General features: G+C 42.6%; 1 protein-coding gene and 1 long non-coding RNA gene across 3 annotated transcripts in view; one reads left to right on the top strand and one right to left on the bottom strand.

The window, feature by feature from the left end:
• Positions 1-335: 335 nt before the first annotated feature.
• Positions 336-19,674, bottom strand: part of kuz (zinc-dependent metalloprotease kuz) — a 33,891-nt gene continuing 14,552 nt past the window's right edge. The window contains exons 1-8 of one of the 2 annotated variants that reach the window (XM_086982088.1): positions 10,123-10,895; positions 9,582-9,783; positions 8,119-8,290; positions 7,512-7,758; positions 5,780-6,177; positions 3,803-5,380; positions 3,265-3,597; positions 336-2,869 (exon numbers count right to left, since the gene is read on the bottom strand). In XM_086982088.1, coding sequence (XP_086838214.1) covers positions 2,864-2,869; positions 3,265-3,597; positions 3,803-5,380; positions 5,780-6,177; positions 7,512-7,758; positions 8,119-8,290; positions 9,582-9,783; positions 10,123-10,141 — 2,955 coding nt within the window. In that variant the 5' untranslated portion in view covers positions 10,142-10,895 and the 3' untranslated portion in view covers positions 336-2,863. Of the gene's footprint in view, positions 2,870-3,264; positions 3,598-3,802; positions 5,381-5,779; positions 6,178-7,511; positions 7,759-8,118; positions 8,291-9,581; positions 9,784-10,122; positions 10,896-19,674 lie in introns of those variants that run through there. The other variant, XM_022794150.2, reaches the window with a different exon arrangement.
• On the top strand, positions 12,121-13,085 carry LOC147757752 (uncharacterized). Its single transcript, XR_015322535.1, has 2 exons — positions 12,121-12,628; positions 12,811-13,085. It is a non-coding gene; the product is annotated as an uncharacterized LOC147757752 (long non-coding RNA).

The raw sequence follows: 19,674 nt of genomic DNA, 5'->3' as shown, positions 1-19,674 counted from the left end.
GCAAGCTTCACCTTTGTAGTTCGTTTGTTTCTATCACTTCCCTTGTCTTTATTCTCCAAGTCTTTTCCCAAAGAATTACCCTACTCATATTACCCACTTGTGACTTTTGTCGCATTTTAAACGACTTTTATGACGGTAGAAAATTCGTTACACCTAACACGACTGTATTTATTTTTACTTAACGTTCTAACTTTTAGATCACGCATACCTGCTCTCAGAAGCAACGCTTCTTGACCACTTCAGTTTCTTCATGTCACTTCGACGACTTCAGTTCCCTTTTGCTAAATCCTTTTTCGATTTAGCATATTCTTTCCCTGGCCTTCGTAACACATTGCTTACTGTCTATTTATTTTTTTATTATTCATTTTATGTTACATAGTACTCGTTACATTCCTACGGCAATGTTTCTGTTAATAATACATACATTACAAACTACTGCAAGCTCCTTGACCCGCTGTTAGCAACGCGATCGAATAGTCTGATTCACAATAGCTTGGATCGAATAACCTGATTCACAATAGTTTGACAGTGAAAGGATCTTTCGTCTTGTAAATATTTACGGAAACGTCTGCTCTTTTACGACGTGTACAAGACGGACACAGCGATATGATGTTTTTCTGTTAACTCTTTTGTGCCTCTTTGTCTTCCAATTATTCGGTTAAATTTGTAAAAGCTTCGTCGTTTAACGACGTATTTAGGACCGTCGTCAGAATATCGACAGAAGCGTCGACGACCAAACATTAGCAACCGTCGAAAAGGAAGTGTCCTATCGACCTCCAAAGCACCACATCAACGAACCGATAGTGACTGATGATGGAAGGTCGTCAGCACCATTTTAACGACGTCTGCAACAACTTGTTAACTCCTCTTTCATTCCATGTCTTCGATCATGAAGACTGTACCAATATAACCAATAAATGAGTCATTAGTGGACAAACGATGTGACAGCCTTCCATTCACACCTCTTTTTCTTCCTTTTTTTTTGCAATAAGACAGCGTCAGCCGACGCCGTCGGTTCCTTTCCTAGCAGTCAGTAGATATTACCAGTCGATCAATCAGTCGGTCTAAAATGATTTTATCGATTATTATGAGTTAACAATACCCAATAATTTTCGCACCGTAATAATCCTCGTTAGCGTCAGCTTTGCCATATTGTGATGGGGCTTCTGTGGTCATCGATGTCGTTGACCTTTTTTTTGATACTCGACTGCATTTCTGTTGCAGCTGCTGTTGCTTTTTGTGCATCATTAGCATTCATATTTGGCTGTTGCCATCAAAGACGCAAAATTAACTGTATAATTTACCTTTTTGTCGCCGTTTGCTTGATTTATCGCACTCGCAATAGTGATATTATTATAATACGTTGTGTGATTCTAACAAATTCGTTTGTTTCATACATGATCATCATCAATATAGTCGTGATACTGTGTTTTATTTATACTGTCTACTATGTACATCCGATAATTTTCATCGGACGATATCTTACATCGGAATACAGTCAGTATATATATATATATACTAAGTCAGCTTGCGTTTAGATTACCCATATGCCGTTGCTTATGGCCAACAATGAGAGGTCGAGATCGCGCATTGACCACGCGCCGGCTGTACAAGCCCTGTCGGTCTCATTCATCGATCGAATATGGCGAATCTTTCTCTGCGATCGATTGACTGAATCATTATCAAACATATCCTCTGGCACTTACAGAGTACGTTGTTTTGCTTTTTCATATATCTAGACTTAGATTATATTTATATAAATATATACATATGGATGTACACTTGGATCAGACTTGGCCGCTGGGATTTCGCCGTAGGGCGAAGGGTTGTTGCCCATCTACTTAAAGCACTTCTAAATCTAACGCGCTCATAGCCACTTCGACTTTTATATTGGCGTCCCTTTGTAACCAACAACACTTTTGTTGTCCATTACAACAACGGCTTACCCCTGACCATCACATATGAACACTACCCTATTACTAGTTTTGCCTAATGCCATGCCTTGAACTAGGGACACGCAAATCCATTCTGGCCACTACTGCGAATCTGTCGACGCTGCACAAACCGTGCCTGCCCAATGTTTTCTTTCATATTCTCTAGTTGCTAACGGATCTCCAACAAGGCTCTACAGACAAACATCAACAAGCAGCTGCTGCAATTAACTCTCAGCAGACTTTGCTGGCCAATATCCTGGTTTTGACCTTCGCTGCACCCTACGATGTTGACCTGTAAGCTGTATCAGTGCTGGCCTTGATCAGAAGTCCCAGAAAATCTCACTCTGGGTTTCCTCACCTGGTGGAGGGTTGCCTACATGTACGTGTAGAGGATTCACTCTCTGTACAATGCCAGTACTCGGTGTTTGTGTGGTCACACCGTGCGAATGAGTTGGCTGTTGTGCCGAAGCTGCCTGTAACTGGACTCGTTCTTCATGTGGAGCGTGATTATTGCCCTTGCTATTGCTAATGCCATTAGTGAGCTGTTGATGCTGCTGCTGCTGCTGGTGATGATGATGATCTTTTTTGGAGCCGCGCGCCTGTGTCCAACTCTGTCTGACAGGTTGAGCAACCTTAACCACAGGAATACTTCGTGGTGGTCGCTCCTTGGCGTTTGGCCCACATTGACTGATGGACGGCGGAAGACTTACAACCAGCGGGCCTTGGCATTGCAGACCTTGCAAGCCCTGCTGCATCTGGTGGCCCTCGAATCCCAAGGAACCGTTGGAAAGGCCAGAGGAGAGGTGGCCATTTGCAAGCTGCTGGGGGGCACGGCCTATTGGGCCTTGAGAGCTGTCAGAATGCGATATTCCTGTTAGAAGACGTGGTTTGTGGCTCGTCGCTGTCGCTTCGCAGTGGTGAGCGTCCTGTCATACCTGAAATATACAAATCAACTGTTAGGCCTTTAACATATGCCTAGTTGCCTGTGATCCAGGAAGCTGCGTGGCAGTCTGTAGCAGAAATGGTTTATCTTTTTTCGGAATGTTACAAATACAAGTAAAATAAAGCCAACCAATTTCCGAGATAGAAATTAAAATTACTAACTGAATTCACGCACTTACTGAACGATGGCATGTATATTTAGCTGTTCTCAGAAACTTACCTGTTGAGTTGGTGTTGCGAAATAAACTACGCATGATAGTAATATACTATAGGATGTCACAGTATCAATAAGTAAAATACTGATTGCATCATTTAATAATCGAAATTTTCAGTTGGTCAAGCACGCTAGATAGATCCACAACGGAAGACATTTTCTTTACGAACGCACCCTTTGATTCCTAGTCGCGTTATTGACGTGATGCGACAGCTGTTGTTGTTGCTGTGATTGCATCTCTATGCTGCCTTTGCTATTCTTCTTGCCAGCCTTTCCGCTTTGGGGGCCTCTTTGACCACCCGGGGGGTGACCACCTTGCTGTGAGCGGTTGTAATGGCCCCGTCCCTGGCCGTAGCCGTGCGAAGGTCCGGAGGTAGCAGCTGGCGTTGCTGCCATCGACGGCCCTTGGGACGGCCCTGGCGGCGCGGATGGAGCCACCACCGCTCCCCCAACGCCGGGGTATGGGGGTGGAGGTCCATTCTGTTCAACGGGCGGCACGTAGCGTTTCTGCGACAAGCAAAACCAGAACAAAATACACACATCTGTCAGAATACATACTTCACCTATCCGCGGCGTATTTATGTAGCAGGTTGTTATTTTTGATAACCGGAATATTTATGATATTATGTGTTTCTATACATTTGTTCATATAAGCGTGATTGAAATGAGATAGCTTCATTTAGTATCTGACACGTGGAATGAATTCACTTACCCGCCTCTTAAACGTGTCACCTGGTCTTCGTAACGTATCCGTTATTCGAAGAGCTGGCGGCATACGTGGATTAGAGCTTGGCGTGTGCACAGCACAACAGCGAATAAAGCACGCCATGGTGATGATGAGTGAGACCATCATGAGAAGAACAGCCCACCAGTTGAGAGTAACCCATTGACGAACCGAGTGTAAACTTTGTTTATTGAACAACAGCCGCTTAAGTCGTGCGAGCGGGCCCTCGGCGTCAACGTTACGGCACTTTTGGAATACGTCACAGTAACCATGAAAGTTGTTACATGGAGATCCCGGTCGTCGTTTAATACCACTAATGTGTCGCATCGCCTCGATCTCAAACGTGCTTCGGCAAGTCTCGGGCTTATTCCACTGTTGGCAGGCAACTTCGCACAGTTTGTCAGGATCAGGAGTCTTGTCCTCGGTGAGAAAACATTCTTCCAAACCATACTTGTTGCAAATACTGCCCGAGCACTCTCCGTTCCAGCAGACCTGGGTGCCATTGTTACACTCAGTCTTATTAGGCTTATGTACGGGGGCAGGACAGTGCGGCGCACTACCCCGACAATACGAGACTTCCGTACAATCTGTCTCCAGCCTGCATGGTTTGCCTGACGTCTCAAACTCACACCGAAGGTTACAACACGGTCCTTCACTCGGTGAACAGTGCGCAAACGATCTTCGGGTGCAACCTTTTTGACGTTCACTGTTGTCTCGAGCAAAACAACACGATTCGTCGCATTCACGTTCATCGTAGCCACAATCACACTCCTCGTTTAGTTCGACAATCTTATTGCCGCAGAATGGACCCTGATATTCCTGGAAGCAGTTCTCTTTTTGTTCGCCCTTGAAAATCGCGTGCAGTACGTTTGAAATATTTGCAATTGAACAGTCGGAGAACTTCTGATTGTTTGGTTGATGACCTTGCGTCGCCGACGCGTACATGATATAGTTGCCATTGTTACCACCAGGCACACAGCGTGGCGGGAAATCGTGTGGCGAGCCAAAGTTGTGGCCTATCTCATGAGCAAACGTGATTTCTGATACCTTTAGCGGGATTTTGGCATTGTGATTGAGAAACGTTATTATTCCAGTGTTGAGTGAGCGTCGGACATTCTCGCTACGGCCGTTGTTATTTTCCGAGTAAGTCTTGTATTTTTCACAGATACCACCCGAAGCGCCGTTGACGGACGCCACCCAGGCCAGGCCCAACGTGCCGTGTTGAAAATCCCGAAAGGTCCAAACATAGGCAAGGCAGAAGTCGTCGTGATTAGCAAGTGAGTTGAGATTGAGGAAATTACTCGCGTCGAGGTTAGCCGCGCAAAATGGGTTGGTAAATCGGCTTGGCCCTTGACAGGCTGAGGTGTCATTTATGCGGATACGTTGGACTGCAAATTTAATGTCCTTAATACCGTTGAAATCAGTGTTCTTGTAGATTCGGGACGCCGCCTCGACATGTTGCGCGATCAGGGACGAAATTTCTTCTCGAGCTTTTGCATTATCTTTCCCAGTCGAAATAATATGTTCCCACAAAAAGGTGTCCGTTTGAACAAAGAGGTTACATACCTGTGTGCCAAAACAATTATGGACTTATTATCATTTATGAAGGCTGTAACAACGATGTAATAAGTAACAGACCCCTGAATGGCTTGAGTAGGATAACCAAACGTAATTACGACAATCGTTACAATCAGCATTATTCAATAGTATAAGGAGTAATCTCGGATTTCTGGATCTTTAAAAACGTTTAAGGCGTATAAAGATTCGTAAAGGCCATTATTACCAGGTTTCCTTTTCCTTACACAATGCTCATCTGAAAAAGGGGTAAATGGAAATGTTTGATTTGAGATAATCTGCATAACGAATAAAATTATTCCGAAAATGACTGAAAAATTGCTCCTATTAATTGTTGTGATGTATCTGTACAACAACAATTAACTGAGAGTAATAATTAGAAATGTTTACCCTTCGATTGGCATTGCTGGCAAGTGTTGAATGTGGTGCCCGATTATATTTTAAAGGGTTATCGGAATACAAGTGCGCGTGTTGTGTTAAGCCTCCATGACTCGTACGTGCAGCCGACCGTCGAATTTTCCATTTCTCTTCTTGCCAAATCGTTCGTGAGAAATCTTCATCGTCTTCGATTTTCATCTCCTCAAAGTGCTCTCGACGCTCCAGTTGCGGCTCGTGACGCTTGCGTCGCTGGCTTTTGTCTTGTGCGTGGCCGTATTTTGTGTCCTTTGGCTGTTCCTTTGTAGTTTCTTTCTCGTGCTCGAGTCGAGTGGTGCTCTGCATACTTTCCACGGCTGAATTGGCCACTCGCTCCATCCATTTGCGGGTCGCGTCGTCCGTTGCTCCACAACCTGGAACATCAAAAGCATCAGCGTCGTTTGATGACGCGTTAGCTGCTATAACAAGTAGCGCAACAATCCGATAACTGTGTTGATCTAATTTTTTCATCGCAATAATAAATACAGCAGATTTAGTAGACAAGCTGGATATGTGTTAGATAACGCTACTTGTCGAATCGCACTACTATATGGCACATGTAACTTATATTTAAATTTTAGTTCTCCTCATGCTTTAGCGTACTAATCAATGCGACAATATCTTCCGATACCATCACATAGCTAGTAAAATGTATGTTCTTTATCTCAATATATTGCTATAGATGTGGACAAAGTGTTAAAGAGGCCCATATTAAGTTCGGATAATTATTCATTAAGGCTACTTGTTTAATGATACGCCAGTATCCCCACCAGGGATAATCATGTTATGCTTTTTCTAGTTACCTATGGTATACTCAATTGAGAATTTAATACATTACAAACTACTAATAATTCGTACACACCTCAAACCAAATCTATTCGAGTCCACTCTAAAGAATGATTCCTGAACTATCTTGTAGTGCTTTCCAGCGTATTTTGCATAACCCAGAAAAATCAAGCGGTCTCTCTGGTAAACTACGCAAGGGTCAAACATATTCCGACTGGCACTTTGAATCGTAGTCCCGACCTCAGATTTTGGACCTACCCTCAGCGGAAAGCGAACTGCTCCATCCACCATAAACCACTTACCGGCTCTCGTCTAGTTTCTGCAGCTTCATCCCACCCGATACACAAAGACGGAGGGGGAAAGAGGAAAAGAGGAGGTACCTTTATCTCGTTGCTGTTCATGCGTCCCCGAATGTTCCAATCCTTCGATTACATTCTCCTCTGTCAACTCCCTGATCATCCTAGTGTACCCCCAGCAGAAACAGCAGCATTACCTATAGACATACTAGGTCCCACCGACCCCCTCTAGAACTTTCACACTCCATTCAGTAGCAGCCTTTACTGCACTGCTCATCTGGAGGGACCTTTCGACGACTTGCATTCTGCCTCTGTATTTGCTTTAAGTAGGCCCTGCATTTGGCGCACACATCTGTGTCTCACACTAGTTATGATGACTGTCGCTTCTAAACCGAAACCTACAGCCATCTAAGCGTACCACGAAGGATGAAACTAAGCTAAATGACGCATTGTTATCGAGTAACCCGAATGTCAGAATCATTCTATAATATGTAGAGCAAACCATAATTACGCTCTGAAATTTTGCTTTTGATTGCTCGATATCGACAATTCTTCTCTCAGCTTTGTAAATGACAGTAATACTTTACGTTTTCCTCTTGCATTTGTTATATATGCAGCCTACTTACTGCCTTGTCCTTCCTGGTGGCCAAGGATTTCGACGTTAGAACCTGCATACATGATCGAATGATAGTGGGGGCCCAGCTCGATCTGGTCGCTATTGTCAGCAGTTTCAGAGCCCTCAGTGGCTCGTGTGTGCGCCATTTTCTCGTGACCATTGATACGCCCATCAAGCGCCAAGCTTCCTGGTCGCCGATGGTAACTAGCCCGCTCCACATAATAATGCTCTTTGTCCTGTGTAGACTCAATTCGTCCCTGAAACGTTCAGAATAGCAGCTACTTTAAAATGAGACTCATTAATCTACAACTATGGAGCCGTAGATAAAGCTTTGTGGTAAGAAATTTTGTTATTTCGAACGACACATTTTTCCATGCACTGTTCTGTCCTACCTATCGGCCGAGCATGTTCGTAGGACGCCTAAACTACAGCCAAGGATTTCTCCTTAGGTTTATGAGCAAAGTAAGTACGATACGTGTAGTGGAAAGGGATAAGATGCCGATTCGGGCAATTCTTAAGAATCTCTAATAGAGAAACCATTCGATATTCTTTTTTTCTGACCACGAAATAGTATTTTTTTATCGATTCGCTATTTTGCTATAAACTTTCCGGTTTACCTGAAAGATGCCATCGTGAATGCTTCCAAACACGTGGCTATCCCGTTCTCCTACAATCTCGCCTGAATAGAGGTGATCTGTATCCACCTGCAGCCGGCGGCCTTCGTGATCTTCTACCTGCAGACCGTCTGAGAAGACGCTCGTGTCTCGCTTCAGACGGAGGTGGAATACTCTATAAAAACAAATTAGGACATCGTACGCAAATAAAAACGACACTTTAGTAATTTTTCAGTTGAGTTTTAATTACTATAACATTCAAGCATGTTATTTTCATAGAGTTCTTCAGTTGAAATCTTCATGGAGATGACCCGTTCTGGTTGTTTACCATTGCGTACATTAGTTCGTTTCGTTTAAAAACTTCAATACGAAATAACATCCTATTGCGACATTCAGACCAACATGCTGGTGGCACTAGAAGTCACATTTTTCAATCAAACTTACTTGACAGAAACTACCTATATATATATATATATATATATATATATATATATATATCCATATATATAGATGGTACATGCTTGGTAGCGTACAGTTTACAACGAATGACTTTCAGATCCTACTGAAAAATACTCAGAGGCAAAATGAGCAAACTAATCTAGGACTTAGGTAGATTTAGGCTTGCTTAAAATCTGAGTGAAATAAAATCTATCCAAGTGTTAAAAAGCCTTCATGGCGACCAGTGTCTAATAATAGATCGCTGCTACCGTCCTAATTAGCTCAAGGCTTGCCTTTGCGTGATATAGGACATGGTAATTAAAATAGAATCAATTAGCGAATGAGATGTGCACATCCCTATAAGTGTACTGGCTACGAATCTAATTCTTTTAAAGTTTCAGCTTAAGTTTGATAGCACCAAAGAGAGAGAGGCTGGGACATCAGCTGATCTAACAAAATGTTCGTTCATGAATCTTTCGAAGGAAATCTGCTTATAACGGAAACTTATGCAACTTAACCCGGTACGGTCTAGGGAGTGAACCTGATAAGCAGAATTTAAATTCGTAAACTTTTCCAATAATAAACATTTCTCCGAGGAGGAGCCCAACGACAATTGTTACTGATTATGCCTCACGCTTTAATTAGCGCGCAAACCAAAAAACAACCCCCAAGAGAATCTACTGAAATCTGTTAAATGTTCCGCACGGAACTACTATAAGTGAACGAAAATTAAACGAATAACCTTACTTGAAATGTGCGATGCGATGCGACAGTTTTTTTCCGGGTAGAACCTAATAAAAATCCTACCAAACTCTTAATATAAGCATACATTAAAAGACTATTTGAACAGTTGATCTCAATAAAAAATGGCTATAGCACCACAAATCCTATACTTTTTTTTTTCATTCGCATAAATACATTTAGAAGAAAAAATTTCTGGCAAATAAAGTTTCATAGGGATTTGAAGTAGAACGGGAAACGAGTTTACAGACTTTACAACTTTCCGACAAGTTGTATGGCACATATACCTATTATGCGATCGAAAGCGTAGATGTAGAACGGATGGCTTATTTGTGTTTGAAGGATCGTCCGCGCTTCTGCGAACTCGTTCATGGCGCGCATGTAGGTCTTTATCATCGTAGACAACGGGTTCGTAGTGACGTACAAAGTGATTTAATCGTCGCTGGTTGTTCCCCGCGGTAGTTCCGCTGTTTTGTAGGGTTTCCACATCTGCAATAGAAGACACGCTGAACTTACTATATCCTGATTTAGTGTACCGTTCTTCTTATATTGACCTTATATGTCTTTATGAAAATATGAAACTCATTACATAACAACTATTATGATGAATATTTAGTCTTGGTCTTGATTGATGAGAATCCGTATACCGAACTTACAACTTCCAAACTACCGAACGTATAACAATACATTGCTGATTAGAATATCTTTTTCCCAACGGGTTATGCATCACAAAAGCTAGACACTTCAAATCGAAAGCCCGTAGCTTAGACGCTGCATGGCAATAGTGCTATTAACAAATAGAATTCATTATTTATCAACATTAGCTACCCCTTAGAATGCCCGCCATTTGGGCATTGCGATGACCAACTGAGTCATAGTCATTGGTGATGAACGTATTTTGCTGAGGCTGTTATCGGATATTTTTTTAGAAAGGTGATCCCGGATGAACAGCATTCGTCACTTCACTCGGCAGACTCGTGCACTTAACGCACTATATCACCTCTGTCCGAATCGTCGGTACGTCTCTATGATGGCCAAGTTATTATCATGCCCTTTCTAGCAATTACGTTTACGTCTACTCGTTCGCATGTACTGAAACCACCTAGCTCGTTTCACGGTACACGTCCATATGCGCCTAATCGGGTGTACGTGCCTACTAATGCTAGTAATGACTATCCCGCACTCCAGCTTCCAAGTGCGCGTTCGGCACTTCCATCCGGAGACTTCTTTCTTCTCCACTTTGCCCCCTAAGCCGCACGATTCCATTCCTGCCCCCTGTTATCTTTTCTTGTCGCTGCAGAGCTTGCCAAACTTTCCTCTTTTCGTAAGTTTTCTCGCCCTGTGTTTCAATGTGATGCACATGTCCACAACCGGCGACGCGCTCCACTTCCACCAGGATCAGCGCTCCGAGCCCTATGAATCACACAGGCGCCCAGTGAAATAGGCCGCTTGTAACATGTGCATTGTAAAAGGAATTCAGACGGTGATCCCTAGAGAACGCGGGTAGCGGAATCGGCGTCACGTTCAAATTGCATGCTCCGACTAAATTGACGACAGGGAACACCGGCATGAGCGAAGGTGTTAGAACGCCAGGCAGAATTGCTAATCATGATCATAGAACAGTGTTAGTATAGTAATTGTCGCTACCCTTCCTATAGTAAGCCCTACGTGAGCAAAACGGGGTCGGCCAGCCAGCTAAGAACGTCACCCGAGCTTGCCGCTTTTGCCACTACTAATTATGATGATGATGATAATAATAATAATAATAATAAAGCTAATTTTCGTGGGTAGACAAAATAAAGTATAACAACGCATCTGTAGAAAAGATCGCACAGATAAACATATGCGAACAGTCTTCGTTCAATATTGAATAAACAAGCAAACGTATTTCCCGGTTGTATGACGTCTAGCCATTGCAATTGAGATTAATGGACCAAAAGCGATGACGATGATGAAGTTGTAGAATTTGTGAAGTAAAAAATTAAAGTGAGTTTTGCTAAATCTCGATACCTCGTATAAGATGGTTGCTTAGCTTGACCGTCCATTGAGATATGAATCTAAATGTGATAAAGACCCAAACTAACCCTACTTCGTATTATAAAAATACGAAAAACCTAGGGGAGCTGCGGAATCGGGATAGGAAAAAATATAAGTGACGTATATTATAGAATCGTAATAGTTGCTCAGACACTATTGAGCACGTCTCAGACACATTCCACTTGATCAGGCTGAACGATAGAGGATCCTTTAATACAGCCCAAACACTCGGCTGGTTAACAGCGGCCTTTCTCTAACGGGCGTTTCAAGATATACCACACTGCATTACCGGACCCACAAGTGACCGCAGATTTCACGGAAAAACATTTCTCTACTAGTTAATTATTATATCTCAAAAGCGTCAAGGGATAATAAAGCAGCGGAACAAAAAGATTTGAAGAACCTACTTGTTTGACTTATGAGCAATTTCATTAATAAAAATTCATTATTTTATAAGTAATGTAATTCTTAGAAAAGAAAAAAAAAAATGGGAACCAGTACGGGCTTGAATACCAGACTATTGTAACAATGCTACATTATCCGTCTGTGAATATCGTTGCTTCTTGTGCAGCTCAGGGTCGTCTAATGATCGATCAACAAAAAGGTCTTGAGAGGTTTGAGTTGACTTCTATTGGGTGAGGAAGGATTATATCGCGTTTACGATCGCGTATATCAGTTCGCATTGACGATTAGAATCTTCCCGCGTGTCAACTGTTATACATTACATGCATTTAAGTATGGCGCTAGTGCAGCATTCCTATCAGTCCGCAGGTACGTAAGGTCGTGATGTTATCGATTATGCTATAATTTTTACAGTACTATAATGGGATGACTGAGCTCTTCAACAGCAAACCGAGATATTGCTGTTCAGCTTCCCTAAATGTGGTACGGAAAACCATTCGTTTGGTGTTGGTGGTCCAAATTGCAAATTGGCATCGGACGCCGTTGTTAATAATGCTATGATAACTCTAAGGGGTCTAGGCCACTATCATCACGACAACAGCAACAGCCTTTCGAAGGCTGTCATGTCATTGGCATAGCAGTGGCGCGACTTTGTGAGCTGAGTAGGGCAATTGCAACTATAGCAGCGAGCACCGTATCAGCAGTAGCTATGGCCTGCTGCTGGAAAACAAAGAGCATGTTTGCCCTTGTAAGCTTCCTTCGCCCTCTCCTCTAGTTCAGTGATTCTGCGATAGCTTCTCCTAGGCATCAGTCACGGGTTAGTAACGGTTTAGCTGAAACAGAAGAGCAGCCGTCATTGGTTTCAGAGAGGTGGCGTTTTGACGATGGCGAAAAGGTATTGCAATCTCGCACAAGTGTGAAAAAAATATCGTGTAATGTCATATTCCAAGGCGTGTACCAATTGATATACTTAACATTCTTGAAACGCGTTTGAAAAATATTGTTTAATATTTTTTTTTATTATAAATAACAGTTAATAATAAGTGAAAACGGCCTTCTGCTATGCGCGTATCTAAGAAACACAGGTATCCCGGCTAGATCGCATTCATACTCTACGGGCACCGAACATAGACACATGGTTCGTTTGGTGCTGGAAACCAACCGTCGAATGGATGACCTAACGGGGACGCCGGACGTAAAACTCGAAACAAAAAGGGTGCCAAGGCCTATTTTGACTAAACTTATGTGAACCAAGACTCTTCCTTTCTAGCGCTTGAAGATGAGATAAACCAAATAAAGTACAGAGAATCTGTCGTTCAACCTTCCACAGAGTTCATGTACATGTAGATTGTCTAATTACATGCAAAAGCATCTATCTCTAGTCACCTGCAAGAACACGTATCCACTCTAATGCCAAAGCTCTCTCTTCTAACCTGACGGAATATTAAGAAACGATATTTAAGAAATAGATTACTTGATTATGTCTACGCTTCGATGAATACAACAAAGCCCAGAAAATGGGTTAAACCAATGAAAAAAAGGTCGTATCAAAAGTGTACTAAAGATATAGACTTTTTTTTTGTCGCATTCGTTCACTCGAAAATGTCATGTGGGCTGTGATTAATCATTCAATGTAATAACATCATCTGCTTTTGAGGCTACCACCCACGAACGGCATTTGTTCCATGATGTGTTTCACTCATAGGAAAGCTAGGACTTCGTGATCTGTATTATTCTCGTAGCTCGGGCCGACGCTACACACACAGTTGTACACGCTCAAAATGGTCTTTTCAGTTTCAGCCTTCGTTGTGCAATTACCTTCCATTTTTCATTGCAGGGCATTCAGGTTACAGGAATTTTGCGGGCCATTTGCCGCCCTGCTATCAGATCTTACACCCGTTGCTAACAAGCACCTCTGTATTGTATATGACATGTTATTGTTAATGAATAAATGGTGGGGATAGTGTGACCTATCCGCCAGCCTAGGCCGTTCCCTAACTGCTCACGCTAGGTAAACTTAAGCCTTCTTTTATGCGAGGTCGTTTTTCCTAAATGAAAGATGAATGACCATATTCAATCATTATGTCGTGCGGCGTAAGTATATCATAACGGGCTTTTGAAGAAATCTAGACATGTGCTTAGTCAAAAAAAAAAACCTGTGCTCTAAGTATATACGCGCTTCTACCTCTGCGTAATACTGTAAATTCATTTAGGGTACTAGTAGCTATATAATTATAACTGTGCTTAACCGCTTTACAGACTCTACAGGTTTTTCTGAGCGTTTTCGTATGATAATACTTATGATACCTGTTAGCGATAACAGAATATATCCAATACGAAGAACGCTAGTTCATTATGTTGTTACTGCGCATAGCTTATGCTGGAAGATGGCGTAGCATGGATAAGTTAGTTGATCGATGGCGCCACCATCGCGTTTGTTGTTCATAGTCTTCATTGTTGTCGAGGCGCTCTTTAACGGCGTCCATTCATCGAAACACCTTTCTGTATCCATTGACACGTTACCTGGTCGTTCGGCTTTTATCTTCTTTTGCGAGCATCGTTCAAGTCGTCGAAATGGCAGCATAGTCAATGATAAGATAGAATAGACGGGCCGCTAACAACTGCTTGGTGCACAGCGTAACTATGATAACCTGTGACGATGCGGCTAGATGGGGGTATGATCATGATGAATGAGTACTGCCGTTAGAATGAATGTCATAACGCTGTCCACGCTTATTTCAAGTTTTGAAATGCACTACTAAATACTAAATGATGATGTCATATGTTTTCAGCCGTTTTAATGCGAGATGAAAAAAAACTCAATCATATATAAGTGTTTTGTGGAATATTAGATTCACACAACGGGAAATTGTTCGGGTTACAAGGCATATATATTATAAAGCATACAAAACGGTATGTATTTGATACAAAAGGCTTTAAATATATCAAAAATGTCTCTATCGTCTTTCTGTTCCACAGCAAATTTTTCAGAATATCAATAGTTTACCTAAGAGTCATTTCCGAAAGGTCACTGATAAATAGAATTCAACTAATATGCAAAATCTCGATCCTACGCATCCATCTTTTCTTCGAGTCCCTCACCCCGTTGAGCCACCAAATTGACGAAGTTAATGAATAGCTAAATAAGCAGCAGTGGCTTTGTCCTGCCAGCTCTTGTCCATGTAAGAAGGCCGCCATAATTCCGCGTCAGATGTATTTTCATATTATAAAAATGTCAGTTCGGGTCTGTTTTTCATCGGTCGGCTTTCGGTGCAGTGATGTCTTATTTAGGTAATATGTCTAATGGAAAGTAATGCGCTCAACATTCAATACTGTTACTATGCAAGACAAATGTGTGATCCTTACTAATGTCTACCGACTCATTACAAAACTGCTGCTTATAAACGGGCCATTGAATCTTTCTTTTTCCCTCTATTTATTATTTCCATCAAAAGCGGAAATGCAGCGTCAACGATAGTGGCGATAGTCTTCTATACGATTGAAGCTCGGTTTCTAGGCGCTCATTTAGCACGCTTAAGTTAGATACATTTAGAAAAAATCACGCTAGAAATTGATATACTAAAGGCTAAATTTGCAGAAGTAAAATGGTTTTTTTTTCCTGAGCTTTGTTTCGAATAGTCACTTTTACAATAGACATCGAGACAATAGAATTTAAGTCCAATGATACGGAACTGCACAATATCATGCCAGTGTGCATGTCGTGACGAATAACCGTTTCCGAGACGCTAGTGCTGTTGTTACTTCTAATACCGAATGACTGAAGTGGCATGATGGTCACTGAGACGGACGGTCAGGCGCCATAGGCGTCAACGTCCAAAGCCAGAGTCCGCCATTTTCGATGAAAATGGCGGACCCTGCGCACTATTTGTACCTTGATGAATTTTTTTTACAGTGCAATAGGTATTTTGTTGTCTGTTTTGATTTCCGTTCGATATTCGCTGATAGCTCCATGCTGTCGTTCGCCTGATTCCAGCCATTGTTGTTGTGGTTATTATAATTGTTCAGGTTGTCCATATTGTTGCCGTCCCCGTTCAGACGCTGTTCCGCTAAATAGAGCTCGACTCGGGCATGACACCCTATCGTTTGGCTCGGCTGGACCGAAAGAATTACAACGGTAGCGGCAAAGGCAATCGCACCCCGACGACACCCTGAGCGTCTGAATTTGACCGCTAATATTTTACTATCGCAGTAGAATTTGCCCGCATATCCGTCGACGCTATTCATCGTAACAATAGATGCTTCAGTGACTCGGGAATAGTAATTCATACCAACTTCGACGGGTCAAATAAATTTCAGGCAAACGGGAGAAGCTAATAACTGAGATACGTATGGTTGCCGTTGTCTGGGTTATCTTGCGTTACGCATCATATTGTGAGTCGCTGCGGAGAGGCACCGATAGGTCGAGGCATCGCGAATAAAATAAACGCGCGACTTCATTTGCTTGCTACTATGCAATAGTAATGCGTAATATGTTATCATAGTATCAAAAGGCTTGTTGCTTTCCCGCCGACAACAAGCGCTGTAGTTTTCTGTAAATACAGTTTAACTAAAGACGACATATTATTTTGTCACAACTTCTGATACTTCAGACGATTTTCACATGTCGCCACCTTTCGTTGCTAAAATATGAGTACTCCTCCGCTGATCGGAAAGCTTATAGATACGATACCGCTCTTGGAAGACTATATGCTTCTTAAACGTTCAGCGGTGTCAGCGCAAAAACCTCCACGTGCAATGAAAATTCTGAATAGCCAGCTGGACCCGTAAACCAACTAGGACAGATTACAGAAAAATCAACATTGTTCTTGCTCTGTTATATGGTCTAAGAATTTCGTGCAATTTATCTTCACTGATAGCTGCTCTGCAATCATGTGGGCGCACTTGCACACGGCCGTACCGAATAAAGCCAGTGATACATGTATTGCAAAGGCATTATTACTCTATGTGGATATGTACTTATTAGATTACTCCGTTTATCTTGAAATGAACAATTTACGACTCTGCAACGTCGAACATATTACGCCCGTCGACGCTATGAAGCCAAGTCTTTTGGGTGCCGAGCATCGCTCTCAATCGGATGTCAAGAAATCACCAACCGAGTATCGATCTAACTGTGACTATGCAACCGGCCTGTGAATGTCAAACGCGACCTGTCGTAATCACAGCAAAAGTGAGTAGGGTAAAATTCACTAGCGTCGCCCCGTGGTCGGTCTCCTAGATGTGTGCGGCCGTTGGCAACGTGAGGCTGGGAGTGGCGGGTCCGGCGGCCCCTTGCGTTGTCTCGTAAGCAGCAATAACAACTGCACAATACAGTAAGGCACCGTTTGCAAAACCGTAGCGGCCAGCTAATAAAGGCTGCCGTTGTTTACGTGGAAACGACCATGTAGAAACTGCCATTCAAGTGAGGCGCACGGCTGTCTCCATCGCCACGATATTATCGGACGGCAGTCGAGAAACAACCGCTTTTGCTGATTTCGCAATACTACATGGCGTGATATTACCAGTTAAAACACGGTTCAGGCCCGTCTAGATTAGTACTGGGCTGTATTTGCGGACTATTGCCTGCCGTAGCGTCATTCGTAGTCGGCGTTAGTCGCCGACTATTTCTATAGCCGCCGTTGCTAGTATAATACTAACGTATCGTGCTAGTGACTTGTTGCTGTTTCCTAATTAGATATGTATTCCACCATGATTCATCATCAAGAGCGCTTCATGCGACTCGCTACTGCCACTTATTGCCCATCGCTTCATTCCGGAGCGTCGGCGGGAAACGGCACTGCACTTTATTGTGGCGCGCGGATAAAAACCTAACGACATAGAGACAGGGGCACCGACCACGCCAGTTGCTAGTAGCAGCCACTGGGGAACGTCACTCTATCGTGCGGTTTGTCCGTCAGCGCGCCACCTGTTTGTGTTTGTTCATCCATCCATCCATCCATCCAGCTGTCAAGGTGTCTCCCTTCAGCTCTCGTCACGGTGTAACGCTGGTAAGGACATGGCATGCTGATAGTAATGTAATGAAATCTAATGCGGTGCAATGCGCTATGCTGTACTAGTAGTATTTAGATGTAGATAATGGTATCGCTCAGCTAACTGGGGGACCTGCGCGCTGCAGCGGTAATAGCGATGACAGACCTGTGCTCAGTTTTGTCGCTGCGTCATCGCGGACTTTTCCGTTGCTAGCCGCTATTTGGGACTACCATGCAATAACGCTATGAAGCTACCATCAGTGTAACATCAAACAAGTGTCCAGGCATACTAATACTGACTAAGTACGGCTATGTTATGGATCATTCGATTACCTACATATGCTCAATGCAATCGCTGGGCCTGAAATTCACATGACCGGAAACATGTACCACAAAAAAATATGCTTCTAATTGGACTCGCTAACAGTTCAAACAACGATTATATTAATACAGCGAGCACTGTAGAATATGACCCAGAAAAATGGGCATTTCTCCTATTATTCGAACACTTTGTCCCTGTTATTCAGCGGCCTCCAGGCACTGCCTCGAACACAGTTTCCAATGCTTTGGGGAACCTTAATTCATTATAATAACCATGATCTATGATAAGAATTAGCCTTTCTTCGTAAAAAAAAATAAATAGTAGAAAAAGTGTAATGGAGTCACGTGATTACTGGAAACGCAGTTCTCTCACGACTTCTACTCCACGCCTGACCGAATAGCATGATCTAGGAAATTGTTATCGATAAGACGCGATAAGAGGAGCTATGGACCAAGTATCATGCGGTGCGCCCACTGCCTATTACTGCTTTTTTTTTTTTAACGAATTAGCACACTTACGATACTTAATGTTTATTGTATGTTAATTCTATTATATCGTGTTATATCTACCCGTCCAAGGCGTTAACAGACTTTAATTGATATATGCAGTTTAAAATAAAAAATCAAATGGTATAAATAAACAATTTACAAGAATAATAATAACAACACTAATAATCGAACGCGATGACACCTGCTGTCTAAAGTAGTCGTACTTTGTTTCCTGCCACTTTAGTTATTACCAGCATTCTCAACGTTCGAGTGAAGAAAATATAACATTAGCGACTCATACGGGTCGTCGTGTCACTAGAGGTCGCCGCGACAGGAGGACCAGCGTCCTCCTCCTTTCGCCTATGGCTTTTTCACGTGTATTCACGAGAAAGGACAGAAGGTCAACGAACAGATATACGACGACATTGCAGCGGAATCCAGCATTCGTCGAAGTAAGGGCCACGGGACGTACGGTGCGTCTTCGAATTCGATCCATCGACCCAGTACGAGTCAGCATGTCAAACCGCAAAAAGTTATTATAACATAGATTACTAGAATAATTTTCCTTTGTTTTGTCCTAGAAAAAAACAAATCTAGAAAGTCATTTTCCACAGAAACACGATGGCCATAATTTGCGTTGTCATGTACTGCCGTTATATGTAAGTGGATGTAGACGCCGCTGATTGCCTGCGTATATGTTCGACTTAGTACTTCGACTACTCGGTAATTTAGATATATCTGAAGATACTATCTTATTGAAGATCATAATTCTTTGTTGTCTCTCTGACTGAGGCGATGATTTAGATAGCCTAAGGGCTAGCTAATTAACTCTCGTTTCAATTCGAGTGACTGAGGAAGGCTCGAATTTTTCGAAGTAATAGTGCCAAATACGAAATTCTACGATCGATGGATAAACGCACTACGCGACTTGAAACTCAACGGGATCAACTTCTATAAAAGGCGCGTCTTCTCAGGCGTCGCAGCTAGCAATTTCAGCACTGTAGCAAGAGAAATCCCAATGGAATTAACTTAGGCCGGAGCACGAAAAAGGCACGTGCGTATGTGCGCACATTATTGCCTATAAAATAAAAGCTTCAAGGAACATTTCGGCATAGTATCATACTTTATTGAAGGGATTAAC

The sequence above is a fragment of the Varroa destructor genome, unplaced genomic scaffold (assembly GCF_002443255.2).
Source record: "Varroa destructor unplaced genomic scaffold, Vdes_3.0 BEIS01000002.1, whole genome shotgun sequence".
Classification (NCBI taxonomy): Eukaryota; Metazoa; Arthropoda; class Arachnida; order Mesostigmata; family Varroidae; genus Varroa; species Varroa destructor.
Note: the sequence above shows the minus strand (reverse complement) of the source record. Positions and strands in the feature narration are given on the sequence as shown.